At 47.2% G+C, this 27,649-nt stretch overlaps 2 protein-coding genes and 1 long non-coding RNA gene across 9 annotated transcripts in view; 2 read left to right on the top strand and 1 right to left on the bottom strand.

Annotated features, from left to right (window-relative positions):
- Nucleotides 1-26,096, bottom strand: part of INSYN2A (inhibitory synaptic factor 2A) — a 40,538-nt gene extending 14,442 nt beyond the window's left edge. Inside the window, exons 1-2 of one of the 2 annotated variants that reach the window (XM_086377719.1) lie at nucleotides 24,904-26,096; nucleotides 3,639-3,710 (exon numbers count right to left, since the gene is read on the bottom strand). In XM_086377719.1, coding sequence (XP_086233845.1) covers nucleotides 3,639-3,710; nucleotides 24,904-26,096 — 1,265 coding nt within the window. The remainder of the gene's footprint in view (nucleotides 1-3,638; nucleotides 3,711-24,903) is intronic. The other variant, XM_086377720.1, reaches the window with a different exon arrangement.
- Nucleotides 1-27,649, top strand: part of DOCK1 (dedicator of cytokinesis 1) — a 562,075-nt gene that overhangs the window by 235,754 nt on the left and 298,672 nt on the right. The window contains exon 28 of one of the 6 annotated variants that reach the window (XM_086377718.1): nucleotides 16,835-17,819. The exons of 4 other annotated variants lie outside the window; for them this stretch is intronic. In XM_086377718.1, coding sequence (XP_086233844.1) covers nucleotides 16,835-16,846 — 12 coding nt within the window. In that variant the 3' untranslated portion in view covers nucleotides 16,847-17,819. Of the gene's footprint in view, nucleotides 1-9,107; nucleotides 9,159-16,834; nucleotides 17,820-27,649 lie in introns of those variants that run through there. One more of the 6 variants, XM_086377717.1, reaches the window with a different exon arrangement.
- Nucleotides 24,233-26,883, top strand: LOC147344535 (uncharacterized). Its single transcript, XR_015155348.1, has 2 exons — nucleotides 24,233-24,363; nucleotides 24,933-26,883. It is a non-coding gene; the product is annotated as an uncharacterized LOC147344535 (long non-coding RNA).

Genomic DNA, 27,649 nt, shown 5'->3' on the forward strand with positions numbered 1-27,649 from the left:
CTCCCGAACTCAGATGCTGTCTCAAGACCATGTTCCACTGCAGGGAAGCGGGTGTGGTTCGTGGCAGATAACTCAGAAGTCTAGCTGGGGTGACCACAGGCACAGAAGACATCTGGTCCTCACCTCAAAAGACTGGCATAACCTTAAATGTGAGACCCCAAGTTTTATGATTCAAATTCAAACAACATGCTTATGATTTCATTTTTGACGGGTGTTCCAATTAGTGGACCAGAAGTGGGCTGTCTCCTCTTATCATCTCTAGCGCTCAGAAAACTCGTGCTAATGTTAATAACCCATGTTGAGAGTAACTGTTCAATTTTAGGGTTATAATTTTAAGTTATATCCTCTATAAAGTGATAGGAAAATTAGGAAACAGTTTGATGAGTATCTGTGTTTGACTTAGTAATAATATGGAGATTTCTGTTTGAATTTGTAGCACGAAGACTGCTTTTGTGGGGCAGTGGGAGTCCAGCTGAAATGTTACTACTAAGCCTTCAGAGTAACTTCCCTTTGCAGCAGAGGTTTGGGTGTCAGAAAATTTTGTTTTTGTTGGTCGCTCTGTTGGGCCTCCCTGCTGCTCAGTGGTGAGGAACCTGCCTGCCAGTACTGGAGACACAAGAGACACAGGTTCAGTCTCTGGGTTGGGAAGATCCCCTGGAGTAGGAAACGACAACCCACTCCAGTATTCTTGCCTGGAGAATTCCATGTACAGAGGAGCCGGGCGGGCTACAGTCCATGGGGTCCCAAAGAGTCGGACATGACTGAGCAGCTGAGCATGCACGCACATGTGCTAACGGGGTATTTTAAAATACTTTCCCAAAAGAGAGATTGAAAACTCCAGTTTTTCTCTAGTCCTGCCTCTCCTGGGACGCTCAGTGCACTTAGGGAGCTGACAGTTGGGTGGTGTGGCTGGTGAGGGTGCCTACTCTGCCCAGTTCCTGAGGTTGCAGCCCACCTTCTACCATCACGTCTTTGATGACGAGGTCTCTGTGAGTAGGTACACGTTTCCCCAGTGTGCAGGGGATGAGCCGAGTGATTGCAACCCCTCTACCGGGTGACTGAGTCTTACTGCTGCTGCTGCTGCTAAGTCGCTGCAGTTGTGTCCGACTCTGTGCGACCCCGTAGACGGCAAACCACCAGGCTCCTCTGTCGCTGGGATTCTCCAGGCAAGAATACTGGAGTGGGTTGCCATTTCCTTCTCTAATGCATGCATGCATGCTAAGTCTCTTTAGTCATGCCCAACTCTGTGCGACCCTCTGAACAGCAGCCCACCAGGCTCCTCTGGACACAAGATTCTCTAGGCAAGAATACTGGAATGGGTTGCCATTTCCTTCTCCAAGCGAGTCTTACTAAATTTTGTTAAATTCTTGTGATGCTGGAACTCCCAGTTCTTATGAAAAATTTGTCATTGGCCTGTATCCTGGGGTTCATACAGCTTGCTGGGTGAGCCACATCTAAGCAGTAACCCCTCAAGGCTAATTCCTGCACTTGATTGTTGAATCATTTTGAATATCACTTTTTTTTTTAAATGTAAGTTACTTCTGTATATACAGCTAAATTTATCTAAATTACCTCAGTTACATTGAAGAGTGTCCAGATACGTTCTTCTTTCAATCACCCACAACATGTTGAATGGGTTTATGTCATCAAGCTCACTTTCCAAATCTGTGACCACTCTGCTCTGTTGCACGGAGACTGGAGGCGTTTTAGCTCCTGAGTGGCAAAAGCTAACTGGTGAAGATATTTCTGCCAGGAGCTCTCGATTCTTTGTTTCTTTCCCTAATTGACTGGTTGAGTGCAGGCGTTTCATTTTATGTCACTTACATCCCTTCACTGTTGGACTCAAAGCTTTCTCCCATAATATGAATGTAGTGAAAAGACATCTCCGTAGGTTTATATTCAGAGTGCTTGACTTCTCTTGCATGGGGGCTTCATTTTCACGTCCTTGTTAACAGTGGGGAGCCACCAGGCCTCTGAGAGGCTGGGCCAGGGCTGCTGCAGGGGGCCCGGCTCCCTGCAGGCGGCCCCAAGGCCTTAGCAGTTAGGGTGTGCCTTTTGCTAGCCCGGAACCAGGCCGTGGTTCCTGCAAGGCAGGCTTTCTCAGGCGTGGCACAGTTGACATTCTGGGTGGGCTGACTCTTTGTCGTGGGGGCTGCCCACGTGTTATAGGATGTCAGCAAGCTCTGACCTCTAGCTAGTCGATGTAGCATGTCCCAGTTGTGGCAGCTGAAAGCGTCTCCCTCCGTCCTTGCCAAAAGTCCTCTGAGAGGCAAAACCCCTCTGGGTTGAGAACCTCTACGATGGGACTGGAGCTCCTGTCTGCCCTGTGCTTGCTTCTGCCGCAACCACAGCGGTCACGGTGATCCAGCTCGACTTGGAAAGAGCCTGGGGCCCCCTCTGGGATGCGCTGTCTGGACTGGAGACTTGGTGGGACCACGACTGTGTGGACGAGAGCTTCCTGCCATTATTAAGACATTTATACCCTTTTTCTGTCTCCCCTTTCTTGATAAGAGAGTGGTAACTGTGAAGATCTTTTTAGAAGGGTTTTTTTTTTTTTTTTTTTTTTGGTTGAGATTGGGGTTCCTTTACACATTCTTAGAGATATAACTATACAGCTTCTTTTTATTCTTGATAATTTGGCAATCAACTAAAATTGTTCTTCAGGGTTAATTTTTTTAAAATGAACAAAATCATAACATCTCTTATTGCTCTCATATTTTGCTTATGAAAATTACATTTCCAAAAAGAAAAAAAAAAAAATAGTAAGTTCTCTGAAGGTCGTGATTGTGTCTTAAAATCCCAAATTATTGCCAAAAGCCTAACATGGTTTTTGCTTGTTGAAAGTTCCTGCTGAATTCTTGTCAATGTGAATAATCTAAATATACTTGGAATCGAAAAATGGTAAGACCAGACACAGAGCCCTGGGCTTTGTTGCTCAGTCATGTCCGACTCTTTGCAACCCCGTGGACTGTACCACCAGTCTCCTCTGTCCATGGGGATTCTCCAGGCAAGAATACTGGAGTGGGTTGCCCTCCTCCAGGGGAACTTCCCAACCCAGGAATCAAACTGGGGTCTCCCGCCTTGCAGGCGGATTCTTTACCAGCTGAGCTGCAGGGAAGCCCTAGACAGGGGATTATTTCCCAAGGAACCCAAGTGCCACAATCCTGCTGAGTTCGCAGGAAACAGACTACATACTGGGTTTTCTGTGGTTCTCCTAGCACATACAGTGTGGTTCGCACACTGCGTTTTCTGTGGTATTCTTAGCACATACAGTGTGGTTTGCAGCCTTTGATCTATACCATCTGAAGGGCTTATATTTCACAGCCGTTGCGGAACACACAGAACAGTGTTCACGACTATCGATTCTGAGGGAACAAGCCATCAAACTTATACCAATTTCGGAAACGCCGCTAAGATGCATTTGCAAGATACATGGGTTCACGCTCTCCCTCACCCCGTGACTCTCTGCCTGAGGTTGCTTATTTAGAAGCTGCCTAGAATTAAGGTCAGGAAAGGCTCTTGACTTTTTTTGTCTGATGTCATCATCCCAGCGGGGCCCCAGACGATTCTTGCATCCGTGGGTAAACATCATTTGTCACTCAAAATAACAAAGCGGGAAGAGGAGAACATTGACATACCTATAGATAATACATGCACTGTTCCTGCATGTGTCACAGTTAGCTGTGTCTTGCCCAGTCCGATATGAAAGCCTACAAGATAAGAACAGGAGAGCATTACACGTGGCGGCTGCTGGCCCCTGGCCTCTCTAGAGCACGCGGCTCCCGTCAGGCGCTTTCCCACTGCCATCGCTCCTCGCGGGAGTGGAGACTGAGCCAGGCATTTCCCACTTCACTCCGGTCTCTGTGTGCATTGTATACAACCAGGGCAACCACTGCGGCTGCTATTTAAATTAAAATCTAGGATGTGAACATAACCTAGCGGATGAGGCAAAGAATCTGATTTTGTTATAAGCAAGGGGAATTGGGGATGTTTCAGGGCAGTGATATTCATGGCATTTTAAAGAAACTTGAAAAGGAAACCAGCCTCAGATCTTCTTGACCTGATGGCTTGTTTCTGCCCCACAATCTCTTCACCCTCGAGAGGAGGGGTCTGCAGACTATGGTCCTCAGGTGAATCCCGCTCTTGGCCTGATTTTATCCAGCATGCTAAGATTGGATTTTACGTTCGTAGATGGTTTAAAAAAATGAACAATATTTGGAACATGTGAAAACTTGTGAAATTAAAATTTCAGTGTTCATAAAGTTTTAAATTTTGAAAGTAAAAAATGGTGAAAATTCTTACGTAAGTAGCTACAATATCCTTGGTCTGCAAATTCCGGAATACTCCCTCTCTAGCTCTTTAGAGTAAAAAATGTGCTGACCTGTGTGGCAGCATATCGGATGCCTTGTCAAGCCTTCTGACACCCTCTATGGCTGTGTTCTCTGCTGAGCCTGTCAGAGCTCGGACTAGACATTGTTGGAGGCGCGGTAGGGCAGTGTTCCCCGTCCTCTCATTAAAATGACGGAACCTTATTCATTTATTTTTTGGGGAGTATATTCTGGAAAGGTGTACAGCCGTTAAGATTTTCTTTGGCAAACTTTTTATTTTGTTTTGAGGTAGAGCCAATGACCGTGTTGTGATAGTGGACAGTGAAGGGACCCAGCCGCCCATCTGCATGTGTGCATTCTCCCCCCAGGTCTCCTGCCATCCAGAGCCCTAAAGATTTAATGAGAGGATTTTCTTGAGTCTTCCTCAGCCCAGTCACCCCAAAAAAGCTAGTCTGGGGGAGCTTTCCTGATGTTTTTCCTGCCACTTTGACTGACCTATCCTCTCTCTTACTTTTCATGTGCAGGCCTATTTTATTCTGAATATTGCTTTGTACCAAGGGACAGACGTGATAACCAGAACCTGTTAGATTAGTAGCAGAAGCAGGGCTTCCATCTGAATTGGCTTAGACACACACTTTGGGGGCACATTTACATTTGGAGAGCGACTCAACATAATAATAGTGCCCAGAAGGTTTTCTGTCAACAGAGGGGATATTTTTATCACCTTCCCTGTGTAAACGTCTCTTTCCTCGCGTCATGGGTTTTTAATTGAAACTCACTTTTTGTTTTCCTCATTATGTTTGGTGTTACATAAACATTTGACAAAAGGATTTTTCCCCTCCATGCTATTTTCACAGCGAGCTTTGCTAAACTTGAACTTGACCTTTGAGTTCTGTGCATTGTGTTTATTAACCAAGTGACCACATTCTGTCCTATAGGGTCGCCAGTCTCTGCGATCCATGATATTTGAGCCACAACTGGAGTCGCCCTGTGGCTGCGTTTGTGTGGACCTCCGTTCCCCATAGAGGGCACCTTTGAATGCCCCCCTGGGGTCTTTTCCTGCCCTCTGGGCTTTGTCAGGAGGGGAGCAGGAAAGGGCTTGTGCCTCATACTTCCCCCCTTTCCTTAGCCCTTTCCTCCTGACAACAAACGCCAAGGGTACATTCTTCCTGAGCTTTCCCCCCTGACTCTAGATTATCACACTCACACCAGGTTCCTCCCTGTCTGACACTACCTCCCTTCTCCCATGCCTTATCACATGTAACAGGCCTTTCTCCATCCCACTGGTTTTTCTGGAGCTCGGTCCTCAGCTCATGTCTCACCACAGTGGCTGTGTGCAGTGTAATAAGCACAGGACTTGAGCACACATCTAGCAATGATGCATCTGCTGCAGGACCTGTGGTCCTGCTGTGGGGCTGGGCTGCAGACGAGGGGCTGCAGCTCTGCCTACTGCACTAGTGTAAGCTAACCACCAGCCGGGAAGAGGGTGCATGATAGTTGTCTGTGTCACATTCTACAGGTTAGGATTTTAAAAGAAAACAGAGGACATCCGGGGCATTTCCTAACCATTATTAGAGGGGCACTCTTACTTGGCTCTGCAGAACGTCCAACTTCCACGCTTGCAGAACCTTCCTGCTCAAGACCTCAGGACAGATCTCAAATCGCCATCAATTCTCATCAGCACCACACCCCTTCCTCGCCCAGGATTGTGGAGTTCCCAAGTGTCTCACTTACATTAGAGCCTTGAGTCCTGCAGTTAATTACTCTAGCTCATTTTACAGAGGAGAATACAGCAACACTTCAGGTCTGGGATCTCATTATTCTTGGACCCTAGGCTTCCGATGCTCTGTGACCTGTTCCAGCCTCAGGGCCCGTGTCCTGCACTGGGTGTAACTGGCAGCTTGGGGTAGTCAGTGAATCCAGCAGCGACGGGACAAAGGCTTCAGGCACCCGAAATGCACGAGAGAACTGTCTTCCCGGACCTTGGGGCTCTTCAGTGATAAATTGCTCTTTTTAAAGACCTTTCCGAACAGACTGTTCTTATCACTTTGCAAAAAGCACACACTTTTGCGCTGTTATAGTCAGTAGGCAAATAGTTATTAAGTGCCTATTAGGTGTCAGACCTTACTCTGCCTACCAAGGAGACATTCTGGAATAAGATCGAGTCCTTGTCCTCAGGAAGCTTAAAACACACTGGGAGAACCAGATGGGCGATGTGTAAACAGATGGATGAATGAAAGAAAGGGTTTGGATGCTGCTCTGTTAAGGACATGTTGTGGGAGGGTGGCTTTGGCTCACACACCGAGGACCTTGCATCTGGATAGAGAACTGGGTGATAATAAAAGAGCAGGTAGTCATCTCCAGATCTAAAGATGAGTTTTGCAAACAAAAGGACCATCACTTGTGAACATCATAATGGGAATGATGTTGGCATGTCTGCCAGAAAAAGAGCCAGTGTGGCTGGAAAATCAGGAGCACACGAGAGAGGAGGGAGGTGAGATCAGATCATGTAAAATAGGAAACTCTCTGGACATCTGCTTTACATGTAATGGGAAGCCACTGTGTTTTTATACGTAGAGCCCAGGATGACACAGAACATATCTCCTCTTAACTTTAACTCTTACTCTTCTCCTTCTAAAATATAATTTTCATTCAATTTCCTTTTTCTTCCTTCTTTTCTTTATAACCCATCCTAACTCACTCATTCCTGAAATACAGCATGGTGTGCTGATGTTTGTTGATTAGAAGCAAGTGAGTCATAATATCTACCTTATAGGGAAACATGTCTGTGGTCACTTTTTTTTTTAAAGCTAATTTAAATGAAAAATTGGTGGTCCATCAAATTTCCACCGTACATGAGAAGTATTTTCAGGATCTCACTGCCATGAACTTTCCTTGGGAAGACCCTTCAAGATGTTTGTTTGGGATCTTTTGTTTTTGAAGGGGTTCAGATGTTTGGAGTCCAAAAATGTAGTTCATAAAAATGGCTATCAATGAGAGATTAATTTGTGGATAAAAGTTAAAGTGTTGCCCTTGTATCCTGTGGTTAAGTCACAGGCTGCCTTCAGTAGCTGTTGTCAGTCAAGGTATGTCCACTGCAGTTTTATTAAACATGAGAGTGTTCTTTACAGAGGACTGAATGTGTATAATCTAGTGTGCTTATTGCTTTGATAATCCATCTAATTGTCCTTGGGGCTTCCAAGATGTAGGGTTTGGCTTCGCTGATAATTTTATGGTCAAAATAATGATTGTATTGCAGCATCTGAATGAATGTGTTCTCCAAATGCAGACCAAACAGATAAGTTCTTTCTACAGGACAGGGAACACAGAATGCCATTATGGAATGCCCCTGTTTTCCTTCTCACTTGGAAACAAGTCATAAAAGCAATACTTGGAATGATTATCTTTGTGGATGGCCATTGGCCATGAAGAGAAGCAGCCAGAAACTGAGCTGCTGGGGCAGATACTTCTCCAGAGATGGTATGGCTAGAGGCCTTTTGTGGTTAGAAGTTTGGAGAAGAGAGAGCTCGGATCATTGATATCACAGCTGCAGAGGAAGAATATCTTGATCAAAAATGACACATTCTGTCTTGCACATTAATTGCTATCTTTATAAAGCTCTCTCCTCTTTTATTTTGAAGAACTTATACCTTTGGTAGGTTTATAACCCATGTCTGCCATAATGCCTGGTACACTCTGGGTGTTTGGCCAGTATTATTTTATTAATCAAATAAGGCGGTCAGTCTCTGTGCCCCCATATTGAAGTCCAGTAACAGAAAAATCTATGGGAAAAAATCCAACTGAGTGCAATAAGCAAGTGAAATGCATAAATTATGAACACTTTGGTCCTCACTTACTTCCTAGTGTGAGCCTCTTTGGATCCCAATGATAAGCACGTTTATTGTAAACGTGGAGTTTTTTTTTTTTTTTTAATGCACTGATCTTTACAACACTTGCTGTGTATTGTCCCTTTACAGTTAGTTGCCATTTGTTAGTATTCCCTGTACTCAACAATGTGTACTACCTGGGGAGGTACGGAGAGAGGCGGGTGCAGAAAGTATGGCATTCAGCACCAAGGACAGCGCCAAGAGTCCAAGATGCTTTATTTTCTGTTTCTCTGACCTCCTGACACCCATCCTTGCAGATCACAGTTCTATCCCAGGGACATTTCTGGAACCCTGATCCTCTCCTTGCCTGATGCCCTTTGGACACTCACTGGTCAGGGTGGGCTTTATTGAAAGGTAAAGGACACTAGACCCAAATTAGGAAATTAATAGGGATGTAAAAGCATGGACTTGGTTGATAGCTCACAGAAGAGGGATTATTGTTCTTGATTTCTTATATCAGAAGGCTTTACTCAAGCTAATTTTACAAAGCAGTTTTGGTGGAGTCCAGTTTGAGAGTCATTTCCACTTCTGCTTTGTAGTGAAACAGATTTCTTCAGAAGACCTTGCTGTACTTTAAAGAAAGTATAACGAATGTCTGTTATAGAAGACAGCACAGAACTCTAGTTAAGGCACCCCCTTTTGAAGAAAACATAGGGTCTTCCTTTCTTTAATGGTTTAGAATATTTAGGTTTAATTCAGAATGCATCTCACCAGTTTCTCTAGCTACCTTTGGCTTCTGCAGACATCTGCCCCAATTCTTTTTTCCTCCAATTCATTAGTTGTCATTATAAAAATTTTGTGAATGTAAAAATATACTTTTGCCCATTTATATAAAATAGACGGCACTGCTAACAATTCAGGGTCTGTAAGTCTTCTGTTTTTCTTGTTGCAGGTCAACAACAAAAGAGACAAGGAGGACTGGGATTAAAAAAAAAAAAAATGAAGAAGGGGTGGCAAAGGGCAGAGCTGGTGTGGCAAGTTTTGTAACAAAGCCATAGAATGATCAAGGCAGAAAGATGTCAGCCAGCTCCCGCCTGAGTTGGACCACGGCTGTGTCCTGGGAGGTAGGGATGAGGAGCCGGTGACAGGCAGCATCTGCCTTTTCATGAAGGCCTCACAGGGAGATCTAAGATACCAGAGCCCTGGGGGTTGGAGAGGGTGCTGCGAAATGTCAGAGAAAGGTCACGGAAGGCTTTCTTCCTGGCCCCATATCCGAGTGGCTCAGTGTCTCTGAGACCTTGAAGATGGGGCCTGAGACGAGACTGACAACTGCGTGTCTCTACCATCCCCCGCCCCCCAAGAAAACTGGTGAAAAGGTCAGGAAAAGGAAAAAAAATAGATGTCTCTGACTGTGCCTGCTATCAGAAGCAAAGTTCCAACAAAGTTAAAAGCGTCTCGGGAAGAGCATGGCTGGCAAGTGGAAATGATTCTGGGGTAGTGAACTGTGATCACGGGCACTGGATTGACTTTCCCGCATGCTTCTCCTGCCCAGTCCCTCAGCCCTGTTTTCTCCAGAAGATTTTAAATTCCAAGGAAAATTCTCTTCTCGTGTTTCCCCAGGGGCTTGTGGATGGAGTGTTTGGTTTTAGATTTCAGAAAAGAATCCTGCTCTCAACCAGCATCCCCCAGAGGGGGCCCTCCTCCACCTCGGCTTCGGGGCACAGGACACAGGCACAGGTGACCCCGCTGCCAAGTTGTTCGTCTTTTAAATGACGTGGTGATTTACAGTAAGTTCAGATCTCCTAGCATGTAAGCAAAAGACATGTGTGCTAAAATCAGGATGTGATCCTTTAATTGGGGTCTTCAAAACACTGGTTACATAGGGTATTGGAGCTGTCACTTTGAATTAACTCAAAGCTGTGTGTTAGGCTCTTTGCTTAGACAGTGGTCACTGCTCTCAGTGATCATTTTATGCCCCTGTTTAATTTATTCTCCTAATTTTGATCTTTCTTGTTCTTTCTCACTGTGTGCCAAAAACTTTTTTTTTTTCCTTTCCTTATTCTAGGCCAGGTTTGTGCTCCAGCTGCGCTTTCTTGATAACTGAGCCATCATTTATATCAGCATCTTAAAGGGCTTTTCTGCTTAATAGTCTCAAAGTGACATTAATTTAGAGGCATTAAGTGATACCTCTGTTTTTGTTGGGGGAAATGAAATTTCAAAGAGTCAGGCTCAGCTGTTTTCACAGACCCTCTCCTACGTTTTAAGCCCACCTCTGCCAGTAGTTTTGGCTGTTTTTTTAAGTCTGAGTTCTCACTTGGAATTTGCCAGATTATGCCCTGAAATTGTAGTTAGTTCCTGTATCAGCTGTTGGGTGGTTCAAGTGTGTCTGGAATTTCCTCATTTATCTATGGAAACTCAATTATATCTATTGTATTCACTTGAGCTGCTAAGTGCCAGGCTTTGGGGAACATCCAATGTAAATTTGTTGAAAAAACATGAAGTCGATTTTCCTAACAAACACCGAGAACACCCACTGGTCAGTAGAAGGCAGTACTGGCCTTCATTGGTGATGGTCTGACTAGGTCCCCTTTTTTTCCAGTAGCTGAGAGGAGCCTTTTTCTAGCCAGTGGCAGGTTTGCTATGTTAGGCTGAGCAATTCTTTGTTCATTAGTGGCCTAGAATCCCCAAGCTGACAAAGCAGTGTGTTTTAAAAACTGAGGTTGCGTTTTGAGAAACACAGACTAACAGTGACCCCCCCCAAACCTTCGCGCCACCCTCTGCTTTCCCCCGCCTTTAGCCGTGTCTAAGTGGGTCAGTTGTTTTGAACCCTTCTGAGAATTCTTTATGTCTGCCTTCTTAGTGCAGTCGGCAGTGCATCAGTCTTTGCCATCACCTGCTCTTCAGGTCCCCTTTAGCCAGCTCCCAGTGACTTCCTTCCACCAGAACTCATAGCATTTGGTACTGTCCTGGCATGCTTTGTCTTCTCTGTTTGCCCAGCCAAAACCTGGCTTGTCGGTCGCGGGAGAGGTGGCAATCAAGGTTTAGGATACACGGAATGGTGAATGACAGAGCAAATGAAAAATGAAATGATTTGGGAAGGTAACTTTGTCTCAGTCGGTCTATGAGGATTGATCTCTGTTTCACTGGAGTTTGGCAGCTCTTCCTTGAAATTTACAGAAAATTTTAAAAGACCCGTGTTTCCATACTCAGTGCGATGAGTATGGTAGGGCAGTGACTGCATTAGCGTTTCCTGATTATAATGGCTGCATTGTCTGTATTTAGAGAGTTTCAGCCAGCAGTCACTTATTCTAGGACCCTGGTTTCTCTCTTCCCCTTCTCTACTGCCTGTAAGCATGAGGTCAGAGAGTAAGGCCAGCACCATTAACTACCGGCTTCCTCTTTTTTCTGCTCTGGACTTCTTTTTTGTAGAAAAGGGTTCTCATTTAGATTTAAGGATATCAAATACTTCTTTCCAGACACACTCATGTGATCCCCCCTGAGTTTGAATATGTATGTTCCAGAGGTCATTTGTATAAAATAAGAGTTGCTCTGGTTGAAACCATTAAAGGAGATCTATTTTTGGAGTCCCACGTTAGAAGGAATAATCACTCTACGAGCTAGATTCTTAGATTTTACAGCATTCTGTGTTGAGTCTCAATACAGCCAGAAAAAATTTCACGGCTGGCCTGGGAACCCCAACAGCTGGCCTGGGAACCCCAACAGCACGTATGATTTTGGTTTTGTGCAAATTGCTCTGTGGTCCAAACAAGTTACTTAGAAATGATGTTTTTGGAACATAGCCCAATCACAGCTTGAGCTGGATCTTTTGCCTTCCACTTCCCGTTCTAATCCCTCATCATCTTACTCTTAATTTTTTTCCACCGGACGGTGAAGTTCTCAGAATTATACATGCACCATTCTCCCAGTCAGGAACTGAGATGTGGACTCTTGATGAACTAGCTGTTTATGTAAACCCCATATGAGCTTATTAAACACACCTGGGTAATTTTCAGGAATCATGGTTATTTCTATGTAGTGTCCTGCTTGGGGTTTCACAGGTGGTACAGAGGTGAAGAATCCGCCTGCCAAGGCAGGAGATGCAGGTTCGATCCCTGGGTCAGGAAGATCCCCTGGAGGAGGAAATGGCAACCCACTCCAGTATCTTGCCTGGATAGTTCCATGGACAGAGGAGCCTGGCGGGCTCTATAGTCCATGGGGTCAAAGCGTCGGCCGTGATTGAGCGAGCACTCATGCAGTGTTCTGATGACAGACTTCCAAGCACGTACTCTAAACTAGCCAAAATAACTGTATGGCTTTCACTGTGTTTGCATGCTCAGATCACGGGATGCTTCCTATTCTCAACTTCGTGCACCGCCCTTTGTTGGGGAGCAGTTGCTTGGATGAATAAAACACAGACCTTGCCCACAAGACACTTCAAATCTAGAGCACATATGTTTCCAAGGTAAAGGATTTGCTTCTACGTTAAGGGAGTAAGCTGTATGGCCTCCAGCAGAAGCCCTATTTCCATGGGGCAATTTCTGTACTCATTCATGCCAGCATCCATGGCCTGGACCAGCTCCTCTGGTCACTCGTCAGCAGCTCGGATGGCTTCTGGCCAATCTCCAGCACCCTTTTGTGACTCTCTTCCAGAGCATTCCACAGTGGATGCTGACCTTGTCCAGCAGAGATGTCTTGCTCCCGTGTGACCGAGAGCATCTTGGTGGCCACAGACGTGACTTCCTCTGTCTCCCCCGTCCCACCCAACATGTAGTTTGGTGCCTTCCAGAGAGCAGGGCTGGAGGTGTGCTTCAAAAATGCAGCTTCTTTCCTGACTAATAGAAAGTGAGTACCCTACTCCCTTCTCTGCTTTAAACCTCTCACCATGGAACATGCCAGAAAATTACGGCTTTGCTTTCTAATCTGTCTCCCCTTCCGTGACATCAGCGCTCTGAGGGCAGGGAGCTTTCTCTGTCGGTTCCCTGACGGATATTTAGTGCTCACACTGGGGTCTGAAGTGTAGTGAGTGCTTCAGAAATACTCTGAATAATGCACGAGCGAATGAATGAATGAAGAATCTGCCTGAGTGTTCTCCAGGATTAACTGATACCCACCCACAGTAGGGCCAATTCTGCGATGTTCCTGACTGGACCAGGTGAGAACATCTGTCTTAACGTATTACCCCGATCCCGTCGTAAATACCCCCACACAAGTGGAAGAGGTCAGTCATCTCCTGCTTCCCACACTCAGTCATTAAAGTAAATGGCTTAGTCTGCACCTAAACCAGCTCCCCTGCTGACCCCGGGGAGACCTCAGTTCTTTATCCCAGAAGCAGTCCAGGCGAACGAGTTTCGGTGAGAAACACTCTATTCATAATGAACTCAGTGGCTTTTCTTTAGACGCTGTTGTCAAATTAACTTTTATTGGCCCAGCAGCTCCCCAGATGTGGTGACACTATAATTCTGGGAGGCTCTGACTGTTTGGGAGGCTTTTAATGCTTGTGTTCATTACAAAGAATGAAAGGGAAACAGGAATGGTGGTGAGTGGTGCAGCGTGGCTGCAGGCATGAGGAGGTCCGGGCCACGCGGTCCCCCCTCCCCCGGGGGTCGGCGGGAGCCAGGCGGTCCCTGTTGCTTTCCCCCTCAGCCACCTTGCCCCTCCTCCAGCGCCGCTTCTCCTGGGCCTTGCTTCTCCCCAGGCCCTGCCCCAGCTCTCTGCTTCATCATGACGAAGACGGGATATATCCTTATTATTGCATAGTCATCATTGCTCCTATCAGAAGTGTGTGCCGGTTTGGACAGAGACAGACTCAGAGCTGAACACTCTCATTAGGGCAGGTCTTTTTCTTTAGTGTTTTCTAACCCTGTTTCCATGCAATAAAAGCATAATATGTAAAAACTGGGGCAGCTGGTAATTATTATTTTCACAAAGAACTGCCTGGTTATATTACAAATAGGGCAAAGCTTACAGTTTCTCTCATGTATTTCTGAAATCAAGGAGACACTAGTAGGGAGGGCAAAGCTTATAGTTTCATATGTTTCTGAAATCAAGGAGACGCTAGTTGCAAAATGATGACAATAATGACAGAAACGTCACTGGCCCTACGGGGCATCAGGAGTAACTATTAATAAAGGAAAAAACTTTTTTAGGGTTGAGCTGAAGCTGAGTTGATTAACTTATTTCCTGGAGGAGAGATAAAGCTAAAGCTATAATTTATTGAAAATTAATGAAAATGAATCTTGGTGGCACTGGCTACCAAACTTGAATGAAAATAGGAATGTGAGTATACTGTATGAAAACAGATTTTCCTTCTGGAATGCCACTTTCTCCAGCTCTAGTATTGCCACTTATCTCACTTTCAGAGGTTTTAGTTTGAAAGCATTAATGATGTGCATGGGGCAGTGGCTCTGACGGTAAATAACCACAGAGCTTTCATCTTTGATCTGTAATTTCTTTTGATGTATTTTTTAGAGCACATTAGTTAACAATCTTAAATCAGAACTTCCTCTTCGTGAAGCTTTTGTGCTTTGTTTCAGAGGCTTGACATTGTGCTTGTTTTTTGAACAAATGGTTCAGAGCTCTTGTAGCTGAAGATTAAAATCTTTAAATTTTGGTGTCATCATTTATAAAATTCTTGATATCCAATTATGAGACTTTTATCTGGGGAGATAGTCTAGTGCTATAACCAGTGAGATACTGGCAAAAGAATCTGACTCCATGTTTGGTCGAAATATGCCCGTTTTTAGACTTTCTTTACCTAGAGGAACTCATTTTTCATAATTGTCTGTTCAAATATGGCTTTCAAAATACGTTTGCTTGCTTTTATGGTTTATTGAGGACTTTTCTTTGGTGTTTGTTCACATACATTTGGACATAAATTTGGTTAAAGTAGAGCCTGGGTGGCATGAGGTGGTCACTCACTAAGCCACTCAGGTGAAAGGCGGTATGGGAAAGCTTTGAAGTGGCTTCCCCAGGGAAGGCTGCTCATGGATGGATCAGTACCTGGACTTCTAGAGCAATGGCTTTGATTTTTCTGAAACAACCTCATGGAGGGGACTCCTCTTACTGATTAGGAATCCTGAAAACCATACTTTATTACTGGGATCCTTTCCAAGGTGCTCTCTGCTGCCTCCAGGGTTCAAGTATGCTTTCTCCAGGACATAAATTCTCAGGGACCTTACTGGGTCTGAGAGCGGGACTCTCTTGACCCTTTCAAGTATAAGGAAGAATTCAGAACTGCAGGACCGCAAAAGCGCCTTCAAGTCTGTGCAGACACGCATGTTTCCCATTTTCGGAGGAGGGAGAAGATGCTACTGGGGCGTGATGGGTCTAGAGGTGAGTCCTGTCTGTACTGTTTCGCTCCAGTCTTTTGACCTTGGGGATGTTACTGACATATCCAAACTTTAGTTTCCTGGTCAAAACAACTCCTACCTTACAGTTTTATTTTGGGGATTGAATGAGACAGTGCAGAATGGCCACTATATTGTAGGAGCTCAGAATGGATGAGCTTTGTTGGTGCTCTGCCCAGAGACACTCATTTCAGTGGAACTGGCCCCCAGAGCGCAGTGGGAAATAGAGCTCAAACCATTTTTGCATAGCTTAGCAGAAATTGCATGGGATTGAAAAAAAGTATTTGAAAAGTAGAACTTGCATTTCATTTCTCTCTCTTTTAATCCAAATTCTGGGACACAAATCCATAAATTCCATAAACGTTCATGTCATGCCTTGAATTGCTCATTTTGCCTACACATGGGGTGTCTGAATTGCCTAGTGCCTCAGTGGCAAGGCTTTTATTTACCTACCAACTTAAAAGGCTAGGGAGGTATTTGAAATCTCCTTTGGGATTCTGCACAGGAAGATTATTTAAATTGTATTTTCAAGTATGTGTGATACCTACATGAAGTACAAAGCAAGAGTTTGGAAACTGTTTTATAGCCTCACAAATATATATGCTTCATTTTTCATATTAAGGATGGAAAGGATTATTATTGTTCAAGAACTCAAAAATAGTATTTCCAATGTTATATAAATTTAAGCCGCAGAAAAGATTCGGCACAGCCCTGTGGATCAAATACGGAGAATGGTGGAAGGGAATACGATGTGTGCTTATATTTCAAAATCATAAACACGATAACTTATACTTGGACTCTGGAACTTGAATATTTTATCACAAGTATATAAAAGCCGTTAGTTATAGAAGAAAAAAAGGGGGGTTTCCCTGAAAGCTATTCAAAGGCTTGTGAGCTAGAAGGACAGAGGCCGGTTGCAGCATGTGTAGCCGTGGGAGAGATAAAGGATGAATGAAGTGACGGGAAGAAAGAAAGCCTAACAGAGGGACTACCATATACGCATTTGTTAACCAGCGTCCATAGAGGGGTGTGTTGCTCTCTCTCTCTCTCCCAACTTGTATGTGTCTTTTGCGGCACTGGCTGAGATTATGAAGTTCTTGGACTTCTCTGGAGAATCCGTTCTTAGATCAGAAAGGACCCTTGGGGTCCCTCGTCTCCTGTGGACCGTCCTGCCTTCCTGCGGAGGGGCTCAGAGGGGCGGGGCTGAGCTGGGAACAAGCCCGCGTGCCTGAGTCCACGTCAGCTGTCTCGTCCATGACACCAAGTAACCCTGGCCTGCACAGTTCTCTGAAAGCAAGTACAAAGCCTGATCTCTTCCTTCTGTAATCCTCAGCCCTGCCACTAATCCCTGGAAGGAAACCCACCCGTAGAGGAAAGCAAGAATCTCTCTCCAAAGTGTCCCACCTGCACCCTTGGATCACTTGCCTGCGTTTTCGCACCTGGAAGGCTGCGTCTCAGCAACAGAACAACTTGGAAGGATGCGACTTTGCGCACACAGCCCTGGGCTGAGGGCCTGGTCCTCCGTATGCTACTTAATGTCTCCGGGAAGCCCAGGAGGCTGGTGTTCTCAGCCTTCTTTCAGAGTCAGAAGCTGAGGCTGGAGAGGGTAATAACCATCTCCGAGCACAGGTACCGCAGGGAGGACGGGCACAAAGTCTCCAGCTCAGGACTGGCTGGCTGTGGAACCTCGGCCAAAAACACAGGAGGAGGGAACCTTCGTCTGCTGGGTGGCATGTTTTAAAATATTGGGGGTTGCAAGAAATGGGCAGAGACACCGAAACTGATGTCTCGAGAACATTAGCAAATGAAGCTCTGACATGCCCATCCTGGGCAGGAAGGGACAGGAGTGCGGTGGCCAGGGGAGGACCTTTCTGCTTCTGAGCTCGGAGCTGAGCACCGCCTCGCTCCACGGCTCACAGCACTCTGTTCTGTGACGCACTGCCCAGACAGTTCTCAACAGTCCAGAGACATCTGTCTGCCAGGATCCTCAGCAGACCGCAAGGGCACCCACCCTCGCCCCTGTTGGAAATCGTGGCCGTTCCAGCTAACCAGGTGGAAGACCTCCATCTCAGCTACGTGGGTGCATCTGGGCAAAAGGAACCCAGTCTCCTCCTAGAAGGGCGCACAGCCACCCTGAGACAGGGTCACCTAAGGTGTTCAACTTCCCCTGCGCTCTGAGATGGGGGCCCCCATGCCTCCTGCTGGGACCTCGGTGACCCCAGGCAGCTCCCTAGCTGTGGTGGTGATGCTGGGTTTTCCTGTGGGTTCTTTCTGTGCTGTGATTGAAATTAAATTGCCCCCTTATGCTTCCTGTGTAATTTCGATGCAGTATTTATTCTGTTTGGGCATGGGTAATGAGAGGAAATTCGGAGAGATTTCTCATCCCCCGACAGGGCTCTCTGAAGACTGCCTGATGCTGAGGGATTTGTCAATAGAAGGACACAGGTGAAGCCAGGATGTAATTTCCCTCCATCTAGCATTGATACCTAGGTGAAAGCAGGTCACGTCATATGACTGGGTGTGGAGATGACCTCTGATTGCTGCTGGTGGGAGAGGGAGGCCTTTTTTATGTCGTGTATGTATATACATAGAAATTATAGGTATGTGTATAAGACGTGTGTAGAGGCACACACACACAGAGTTCCCCAGCAGAATCCTGACGGTTTTATGGGCTGCTGCTGCTGCTAAGTCGCTTCAGTCGTGTCCAACTCTGTTCGACCCCATAGACAGCAGCCCACCAGGCTCTGCCATCCCTGGGATTCTCCAGGCAAGAACTCTGGAGTGGGTTGCCATTTCCTTCTCCATTGCGTGAGAGTGAAAAGTGAAAGTGAAGTCGCTCAGTTGCGGCCGACTCGTAGCGACCCCATGGACTGAAGCCTACCAGGCTCCTCCATCCATGGGATTTTCTAGGCAAGAGTACTGGAGTGGCTTGCCATTGCCATCTCCGGTTTTATGGGCTGGTGAGCAGTTAAGTGTAGGCTAGTACAGATGAGTGTCAGTGACCCGTGGACTCTTCAGAGGAGGGCCTGCGTTCTTTGACGAGTACCTCCCCGCACCCCCGGCCCTCGGCTGGCACAGTAACAACACTTGGAGACTCTTGCTATTAACAGAAGCCTTCTGAACCTGTGAATGAACGATACACCGTCTGTAGGACACTCACCTCTGAGTTTGCCCTGCGCCCGATATGGTAACCTGGTTTCTAGCTGGGGAACTGTGGTCACTACATTTACAAGACCATGTCGCAGGAGCTGGCAAACTGGCCCATGCCCCACGTCCGGCTTGCGCCTGTTTTTGTGACGTTTCATGCAACCATGGTCGTATCCATTCATACATGTACTGTGTACGGCTGTGCTCATGATGTAGTGGTGGATCTGAATCATTTGAACAGAGACCACATGGCCCGCAAAGCCTGAAATAGATACTATCTGCCCCTTTGCAGAAAAATTTTGCTGACGTCTGTTACATTGGAAACTGACCCTGAAATCTCTTAAAAACACAGGTCCTGTAGGCTCAGGTCCTTATGTCTACATGTACACGCTCTGCACACACCTGCACCCATTCTGTGGCTTCCTTTTCAGTGATTAAAATGAAAAACAAAGTTCAGCAAACATGACTGCAGGGTTCCACGCTGGGTCTACCGTCCCTTAGATCTTTATTCCTATCTCCTATGCCTGCAAGCCCACCGAGAGCTGTGTTCTCAAAGGCCCCTGATCTCAGGGCGATTCCCTTGGCTCGTGTTTTCCTATCGCTGCGTGCCCTGGATCCTTGCCATGGAAAAACCCCCTTCCCAGGGAGGCTGAAAAAGAGCCCATGGCGGGGAGACTGAAGCACTGGAATTAGAACCCTTGCTGCAGCTTCCCTGGTGGGTGCCTTAGTCCATGGAGAATCTGCCTGCCAAAGCAGGAGACCCAGGTTCGATCCCTGGGTTGTGAAGATCCCCTGGAAAAGGAAGTGGCAACCCACTTCAGAATTCTGGCCTGGAGAATCCCATGGACAGAGGAGCCTGGCGGGCTCCAGTCCATGGAGTTGCAATAGTTGGACACAGCTAAGCAACTAAACCACCACCACTGCAGGCTACGAGGCTCCTGGGGCTTCCTGGTTATTTAAGATTTCCTCCTCTTACACGATGGCCCCACATCTGCTCTGAGGCAGTACAGAGCCCCCGGAGCTTTAGGGTTTCCTGTCTGCCCGTTAGTCACATCTCAGGGGCCCGTGTGACCTGGTTCGGCTGTTCCTCCCTCTTCCACACACACCTAAGCTGGCAGGTGACGCCTGGCTGATGCTGGAATGCTCACTCAGTCGTGTCTGACTCTCTGCAACCCTATGGACTGTACCCCGCCAGGCTCCTCTGTCCATGGGATTCTCCAGGTAAGAATGCTGGAATGGGTTGTCATGCCCTCCTCCAGGGGATCTTTCCGACCCAGGGATCAAACCTGGGTCTCCTGTATTGCAGGTGGATTCTTTGCCACTGAACCACCAGGATGCTAGGAGAGACCCGACCAACGAAAGGGCCCATTACACTCTGGGCAACAGTAGATCCTTCCTTCTTGCTGGATGGCTGGGATCAAGCTTCCCATCTTGTTTGCAGGTCTTCTCCAAAGACCAGAGTACCATGGGGTTGTCACCAGCCAGTGAGTCCCTCAAGACATGAAATGTGTGGGTGCCAGCGTGTTAGCAGTGAGCAGCCGTCTCTGCCAGATGCCTGGTGAGGGTGCAGCACTTGAGCCAAGGGCAATGGCCCCACAGTCCTGGGTCGGGGGTCACCTGCCCAGCAGCCCACGGCTGCCCTGGGGAATTACCACCGTTAGAAGAATTGGCTGGGTGTCTAAACTCAGTGTCCCATCTGCCTGCTTCTCAGCTTTCAACGACGACATTTGTGGCTCATTTAGATAGTCTGTGTGACTCTGAACTTCCCGGGAAGAGACAAGAATAATGCTGAGAGCTTTGAAATAAGCAGGATCATTCTTGGCATTCACGCAAATAGAGGGATCAAAGGCTGCCTGCACTGCATAAAGGGAGCCGTTTTCGTGAATTGCCCAGACGTTCTACAAGGGGCTAAAAAAGGCAGGGTTTCAAACACTTTTTGCACATCTACCCACTTACAGAATGCATCCCATGGAAATGAGCCCTTTCTTAGTGACCTCTGTGGACAGCATCTTTAAGCTTCCAGCATCCCTGCTTAATAGAAGGTGGAATTGAAGCTCGCTGAGATTAACTTGCCTACACTGAAAACTTTCTCTGCTGAGGCCTTTCAGAAATCGGTATAATCAAACGAGAGTCATGAAAGAGTCCCTTCTGAAAAGTAATTTGGAAGCTACTGAAAATGGTCTTGGTTTGTGATACAGAAATTTCTATGCACAGAGGAAGAACTGTTATACACGGCTTGCCTGGCAGACTTGGTAATGCAGTTTAAACTCTATAGTGAGTTTGCATAAACAAGCTCAACAGTGCAAAGAAGTTCTATTCAAGTTAGACATTCAATATAATTTGCACACAGCCACACTAAGCCAAGCTCAGCGTACTCTGTCTTCCTTCGCTGGGTCCTAACTTCACCCACAAGAGCAAGCCTGAGGCCTTGCTGGGCCTGGGTCAAGCCTATGATATAGTGGGAACTTGGGGACAAAATGTGTCACTTGGTTTTAAAGCAGTGAGCTTGGCAGTGCACACAGCATTCCTGCCCTCACTGAGACTCCTCCGGCTGTGGATACAGTTTTATACAAAGCAGGTCTTTTCTCGTTGATTTGGGGGTGGGGGGTGAAGTGGACTGAACCCGGATTCTGATCATCCTTCACGGGTGATGACTTGGAGTGTTTCCCAGTATTTTAACTTGGTCATGAGACTCCTTGTCGGGTTACATAATGAGTACGTAATCATCTACGTACAGTAGAGTGAGTTTTCCCATTTTTCATCATGAGATGCAAAGATACCATTTCTTGGCTTAGATTGAGTACATAAAGTAAGTCCCGTGAATTCCTCATTCTACTAAAACTCCTATTCTCCAGCTCAGATTGAGTACATAAAATGAGTCCTGTGAATTCCTCCTTTAAAGCGACTGTCCAGGGCACACCCTTCGGAGAATTGGTCTAGGGCTCAGGGCAACAGAAGGTTAAATTTTCAGGATTTTGTGAGCTGGTTGATTCTGGCCACCATAGCATTCACACCATGGAAATCAGCAAATGCGGCTTACTCCCCCGTCCCTCGAGAGTCAGTGGTTAAAAATGTATCAGTATCCCCCAGCACCTCTGTCCTGCACCCACACCCCTGAGAAGGAGATGGAGGAGTGTGCCTCTCATGTGCCCACCTTTGAGGCTGCTGTCTCCTAGTGTATTCTGACACGGAAAACAGTGGCGGAAATTCAAATTCTGGGCGAATGAATGACCCTGGGCATTGAACTAGAGGGGTCACCTTCAACGTGGGTCTTGGAATATGAAACCACTTGTCTCACCATTATCCAGGGAGCTTGAGAGGGAGGTAGAAATGAAGATTAGAGTAAGTCCCCTACATATGAATCAGTTCTGTTCTGAGAGCGTGTTCATAAGTCCAATTGGTTCATAAGTACAAAAATGTTTGAGCCTAGGTACCCAGCTAACACAATCAGCTATAGAGTACTGGGCTGTAAAGGGTTTATCATACTTTCCCGACAAATAAGACATAAAAAACAAACACAAAATAGAAAACATTAATCTTATAGTACAGTGCCTTGTCCAGTAGTACAGTACCACAGCTGGCATACAGGGGCACCTTCATTTCTTTGAAAGCTTGCAGCTTGTAGGTTTCCTATGTAGGGACTTACTGTATTAGGAACGGATGTGGGAGTTCACCCCGATACGGTCCTGCCTTTCTACCAGTAACTTGACCCGTGCAGACAACAACTGAACTAGAGGTTGATTTCTAAGTCAGAACATCCTTTGCCTTGATCTAAGGTGCCCACTCCTCAACAGGTTAGGAGCCAGGCACTGGACCTTGTTTTGGGGACACTGGGGCCAAGGCCTTTTCATGATGATGAAAGTATTCTGTCTCGTGTAAGGGTCGGTTGCCACCTGTGACTCTTGGGCACCTGTGAGATTGCTGATGTGACTAAAGCATTTTCAGTTGTAATTAATTTGAGGGTGCATTTCAGTAGCCGCCCAAGGCGCCTGTATTGGACAGAGCAGCCCAGGGCTTGCAGTTACCTCGCTGGGGGTCGGCTTGTGTGTAGAGCATGTAGAAGTGCACTCATCACAGTGAATGCGTAGGTATAGCAGAAACGTGGATTGCACCTCCTTTCTGAGCTTTCAGAACCCAACCCTGCTAACCAGCAAGGCAGCCCTCGTGCCACCATGAGAAATGAAGAGGCCCCTGGCCCTGGGTTCCATGCACCCCTTGTCCTGCTCCCCTTCCCATCTGCAGGACAGGCGATGAGCAAGGGACAGGTGAAGAGGTGGGGCACAGAGGCGAAGCCCCTGCCCCAAGTCCTCAGAGCCAGAATTCCCATCTAGACGTGTCTTAATAAACTCAACACCACTTGGTAGACTGACGTAGCCTCAGAAAACTCAGATTTCAAGCAGCTCTCCACCCTTGTTCTAATAGAAGGAGCCTCGATCTAGAACACAGTTGTCCTTGCACAGTGTTTGTGGATGATCAACCCATGCAGGGCTTTATTTGGGCATGTACACCCGTGAGAAGCATGCTATGTAGATACACATTTGGTTTTACACCATTTGCTGAATTTTATTTCCCGTTTGGTGATGCTGGTGTCTTTCTGTTTTGCTGTCTGGTTTAAATCACGAACAGCTGTATCGAGGTCTGTGATCGGTCCTGTCTGGGCTTTTAATGTTTCTATGGAATGTGCTCTGCTGATCAACAAATCCCTTATAGACCCACTGCACTGGGTTGCTTTTGGCTGTGTATTTATTCAAGTCCAAATGATTGAAATGGGATGAAAATGGAGATGCAAACCCAAAATTCAACAAAGACTTTTGAAAGCCTTCTGTCATGGTAGGTTACTACTAATCTCCTGTTAGAGTAGTTTACAATTGGCTGCTCATTTTGCTTCATCCTGTCAGCTGCAAGCAATGCTAGGTCATAGGATGTGCCAGGCAGGGGGCAGGGGGTGGCGGGTAGGTTACTGACCATCAACTCCTTTTGTACATCGACCACCTGCATGAAGCCAGATGCCAAGGGCGCTGTCTACATCAGGCAGCTTGGCTCTGGGGCCAGGCCTTAAGCCTCCTCTGCTACCTTGGAACACAGAGGTTGTTTCCTCCCCTTAGTTTGTAAGATGGAAACACGATGTGACTCAGTCACAGCTATCCCGTGCACAGGGTGGCTTGCTGTCCTGACAGTGCATTTCTGGGCTTAGATCATGCTGGCCTGCCTGTCAGCTCACTTAACCAGGGACTGGGGCCCACAGGGTGAAGGGTGCTAATCACATGAGGCCAGAGGGCACTGTCTCAGTTGCCACCTCCAAAACACGGGCTGGAAGAATCCAGACAGCATCACAGTGGAATGGGAAAGAGCTGATTGGCCATCTCAACAAAGCCAATGAACCACAAGGTTATTTCAAGAAGCACAGAAGCAGAGCAGTACTGGCTGTTTCCCATCAGCCTAGCACACGGCCTGGCCTTCCTAGCTAAGAGACTCAAGACTAACGTCCCATCTTTAGGTCATTTGTTGTTAAATTCTCTGCTGCACAATTTCAAGTTCAAAAGATGGGAAACAAAGTTCAGCAATCTGTTATCAGTGGCTGACAGTCCTGGCTGTTAACATTCTCTCTCCTGCCCATCTGGATACACAGGGCATCTCATGGAGAAAGGTGTCTCTCTCCTAATCATATACAGATAGCATCTGTCTAAGAATGGACATCGCTTCTGTAAGCTCCAAGTAAGATGGGGACGGGGGGAACCATATTGTCTGTTGTATAAAATATAAAACCTGGTATAGTCCTGAATGTCAATGTTATTCCAATTATTTAGCATAAGCGAGTCAGCATTTACTTTTCAAAATGCCATCCGAATTTCTTTTCCATTACTAAAAGGCAAGTCGCTTCTTATTCAGATTAGATATTCTGGACTGGCATACCTATTGTACTTCATCAGTATCATGAACTTTAGCCCCCAGAGCTAAAAAGGGATGCTCCATCCATTCATTCAAAATGTACTCAAGTCCAGACCAGGCCCATGAATGCTAGCCAACAAGTCAACCTTGCAGGTGAGGATGAATGAGTTTTAGGATCACAGAATAACCTGGGGCCCCTTTGAACTTGCCCCCTCCCACCTGTCCTCAGACCTGAATCTGTTCTCAGAAATGCTGGCTCTGGTCTCATTTAGGGGTCTGGGCTTTGGGGGCTGGCAGTTGCCCCCCCCCCTCCAGAGGGTGGTGAGCCTGCAACGGGCACTGTAAGACCGGCGGGAATATACATACCCTTCCCGGTGGGCTTCTCCTTTCTCCAGCTCCTGAATGACCCCCAAGAGCACTTTGATGGTTTCCTGGCTTGAACTGATCAAGTTCTCCATCATCTGAAGCTGGGCTTTCAGGTCGACCACTTCCGTGTGAGGCACGATTTGTCGGCATTCTTCATCTGCAGCGAGCGCCGGGGGACAAGGCTGGCGCTCCTGCCCCGAGGGGGACTGAGTCTGCAGGGAGGCGTCTTCTTCGCTACATTCCGGGGACAGGCACTGCGTCGGGGGCGAGCAGGCCGGGGCGACGACCGGCCGGGCCTGGAGCCCGCTGGCCTGCGCAGCCGTTCTCCGCTCCAGGTCGGCTGCGGGGCAGAGGGACCACTCGCTCGAGGGAGCGGAGTTCGACAAGGCCGGCGCAGGGGCCCTGTCGCCTGGGGCGGGTGCGTACACGGTGGCCACCTCGGTCTTAAACACCCTCCGGTGGGCCGATGGAGCCGGCTCCTCGGTGTTCGGGGTCGCCCTGCCCTGCCTGGCTTTCCCGAGCAGCTGGTACTCCAGCTCCTGGGAGGACGACCGAGTGGAGTTCTGCACCGGAGCATCGCGGTAGCTGTGGCGGTCGGGGGTTTTGCACGGCTCCGCGCAGTTGACCCCGGTGGGCGGCCCCAGCGCGTTCACGTGTTCGTCGGAGTGGAAAACCAAGGCTGTGGTCTTCTGTACCCGGCCCGCGCCCCACGGCCGGGCCTCCTCGCCCGGCCCTTCCTGGCTCTTCTCTTTCGCGTCAATTACCAACCCGTTGTTCTGACTTTTAAAGGCCTCGGTGCCTGGGATGCTTTTGAGAGTCCCCTTTTTGCGGTCCAGAGGGAAAGTCTGGTAACACTTCTTGAGGTCGGGCGAGGTCTGCACACCTGTGCTCTTGGTGACGTTGGGGATGGACCGCCGGGCCGGCACGGTCATGTACTTGCGGTAGGCAGCCCGGCAGGACGCGGGCCTGGCCTCCCGCTTGTCACCCTGCAGGCCCGAGGCGAGCTGAGTGTCCCTCTGCTCGTTTTGCGCCTCGCAGATGTCCTTAAAGCGCACCTGCAGGGCTTTATTCCGCTTCTTAATCTGCCGGTTGGGATCCAGGGCATATTTCATCTCCAGGGCCAGACAGGCGGCAGGCTCCACTTCACTCGCAGAGGTCGTGAGTACGCATTTGCTGGGTTCCTTACTGACCATGGTTCCTGCAGGCGGATACAACAACAGACCTTGTCAGTGGAACAGAAACCCACAGGAAACCACAGGCAGCGCAGGCTTTGGGCCAGAATGACGGATGCCTGCTCCCTAATTATTTTTAAACAGGTGAGGTCGGCCTTTATGTTAAGGAAAATCAGACAGGCAGAGAATCCCTGGCAGGCACAGTTTGAAATGTTTCTCAGATATTAAAGCTTGCCTCCCTCTCCATGTAGGATACACTCGTTTTTCCTTTGATAGTAAGGCATGTTTCCCCATCAGACAAACCTGTTTTACTATATTCATCAAGAAGCCCAACGACTCTGCCTCTTCTGCTTTTTTTTTTCTTGCAGATTGCTGTTTTGCAGGCACATCTCCACTTCACAGGCAGATGGTTTTTCAAAATGCAACTTACTTGGTTTGGGCTTTTACTACTTTTTTGAGGGCTACCGATTAATCTATTATTGGAATCCGAGAGGATTGCTATTTTCTCTTAAAGACATCTTGGGGATTCTAGCTCCTGATCGGATAAATGTGGAGAGTCCTCCGATGAGGAACTGAACTATATCTATTTATGTTAGCCATTCTGGATGCTATGTGATAGGGTGCCGGGCTGGTTTATGGGAAAACTGTAAAGGGAACAGTCTCAGCAGTATGGCTTGCTTCTCATGGGTTAACATCAGCCATAGCGAGGGCATGGGTTTCCTGGTTTCTACAAAGTCTGTGTTAGCAACTCTTTTCTTTGATTCTGTGGAGAGGGGTATTTGAAAATACTTAAAAAAAAAAAAAGAAATTATTCATTCTAGAATCAAGTTTTGTGTTTTGATCACAACCTCTGCAAATGAACACAATGGTGGTTGTTTCAGGATTTAAATTCTGAAAGAAAATAAAATCACAAGGCTTTATGTTAATCATGCAAATTCATCTTGGGCTGAATTATTAAATGCAACTAAGAAGATGCAGGTGGCCAGTGATTGCTCTGGGGGAATACCAGTGGGTAAAATGCCTTCACTTTATTAGGCAGATTCGCAGCTGTTTATCACACATGGAAGGACTTTCTTGCGGGCTGAACTGAAAGCAAGAAAATACAGTTAAGTATGCCGTTTGTGAGTTAGTGTTTGCTTTTTCCCCTCCCTGTGTTCGAGAAGAAAGCAGAAGGGAGGAATCTGGGGTGTGGAGGGCCCTGATGTCCAAGCGAGGTGACCAGAGAGGCAGGGTCATTGACAGGAGCCGGTGAGAGCAATGCAAGAACAGGCTCAGGCTGCCATGACCCACCCACCACCCAGGGACCCTCATGGAGCCTCCCATGGCACTTCCTGTGAAATGCCATAGGCCCTGTGATCACGTGACTGCCGCTCTGGGAGTCAAGGGTGTGCGGTCTTCAGGTGCTCTGCTGGTAGAGGAGAGCCATGCCTAATACCTTCAGTGCCACTCATCCCGTTGCAAGGAGGAAACTCGAGTTCAGAGAGGTTAGGTCACTTGTTCATAGTCACACAGCAAGTGAGACACACAGGCAGGATCCTGATCTACCTGCCCCCTCGAGTCCACATTGTTTCTCA

Source organism: Bos grunniens, chromosome 26, assembly GCF_055505025.1.
Source record: "Bos grunniens cultivar Pamir isolate PY7600 chromosome 26, Bosgru_T2T1.0, whole genome shotgun sequence".
NCBI lineage: Eukaryota > Metazoa > Chordata > Mammalia > Artiodactyla > Bovidae > Bos > Bos grunniens.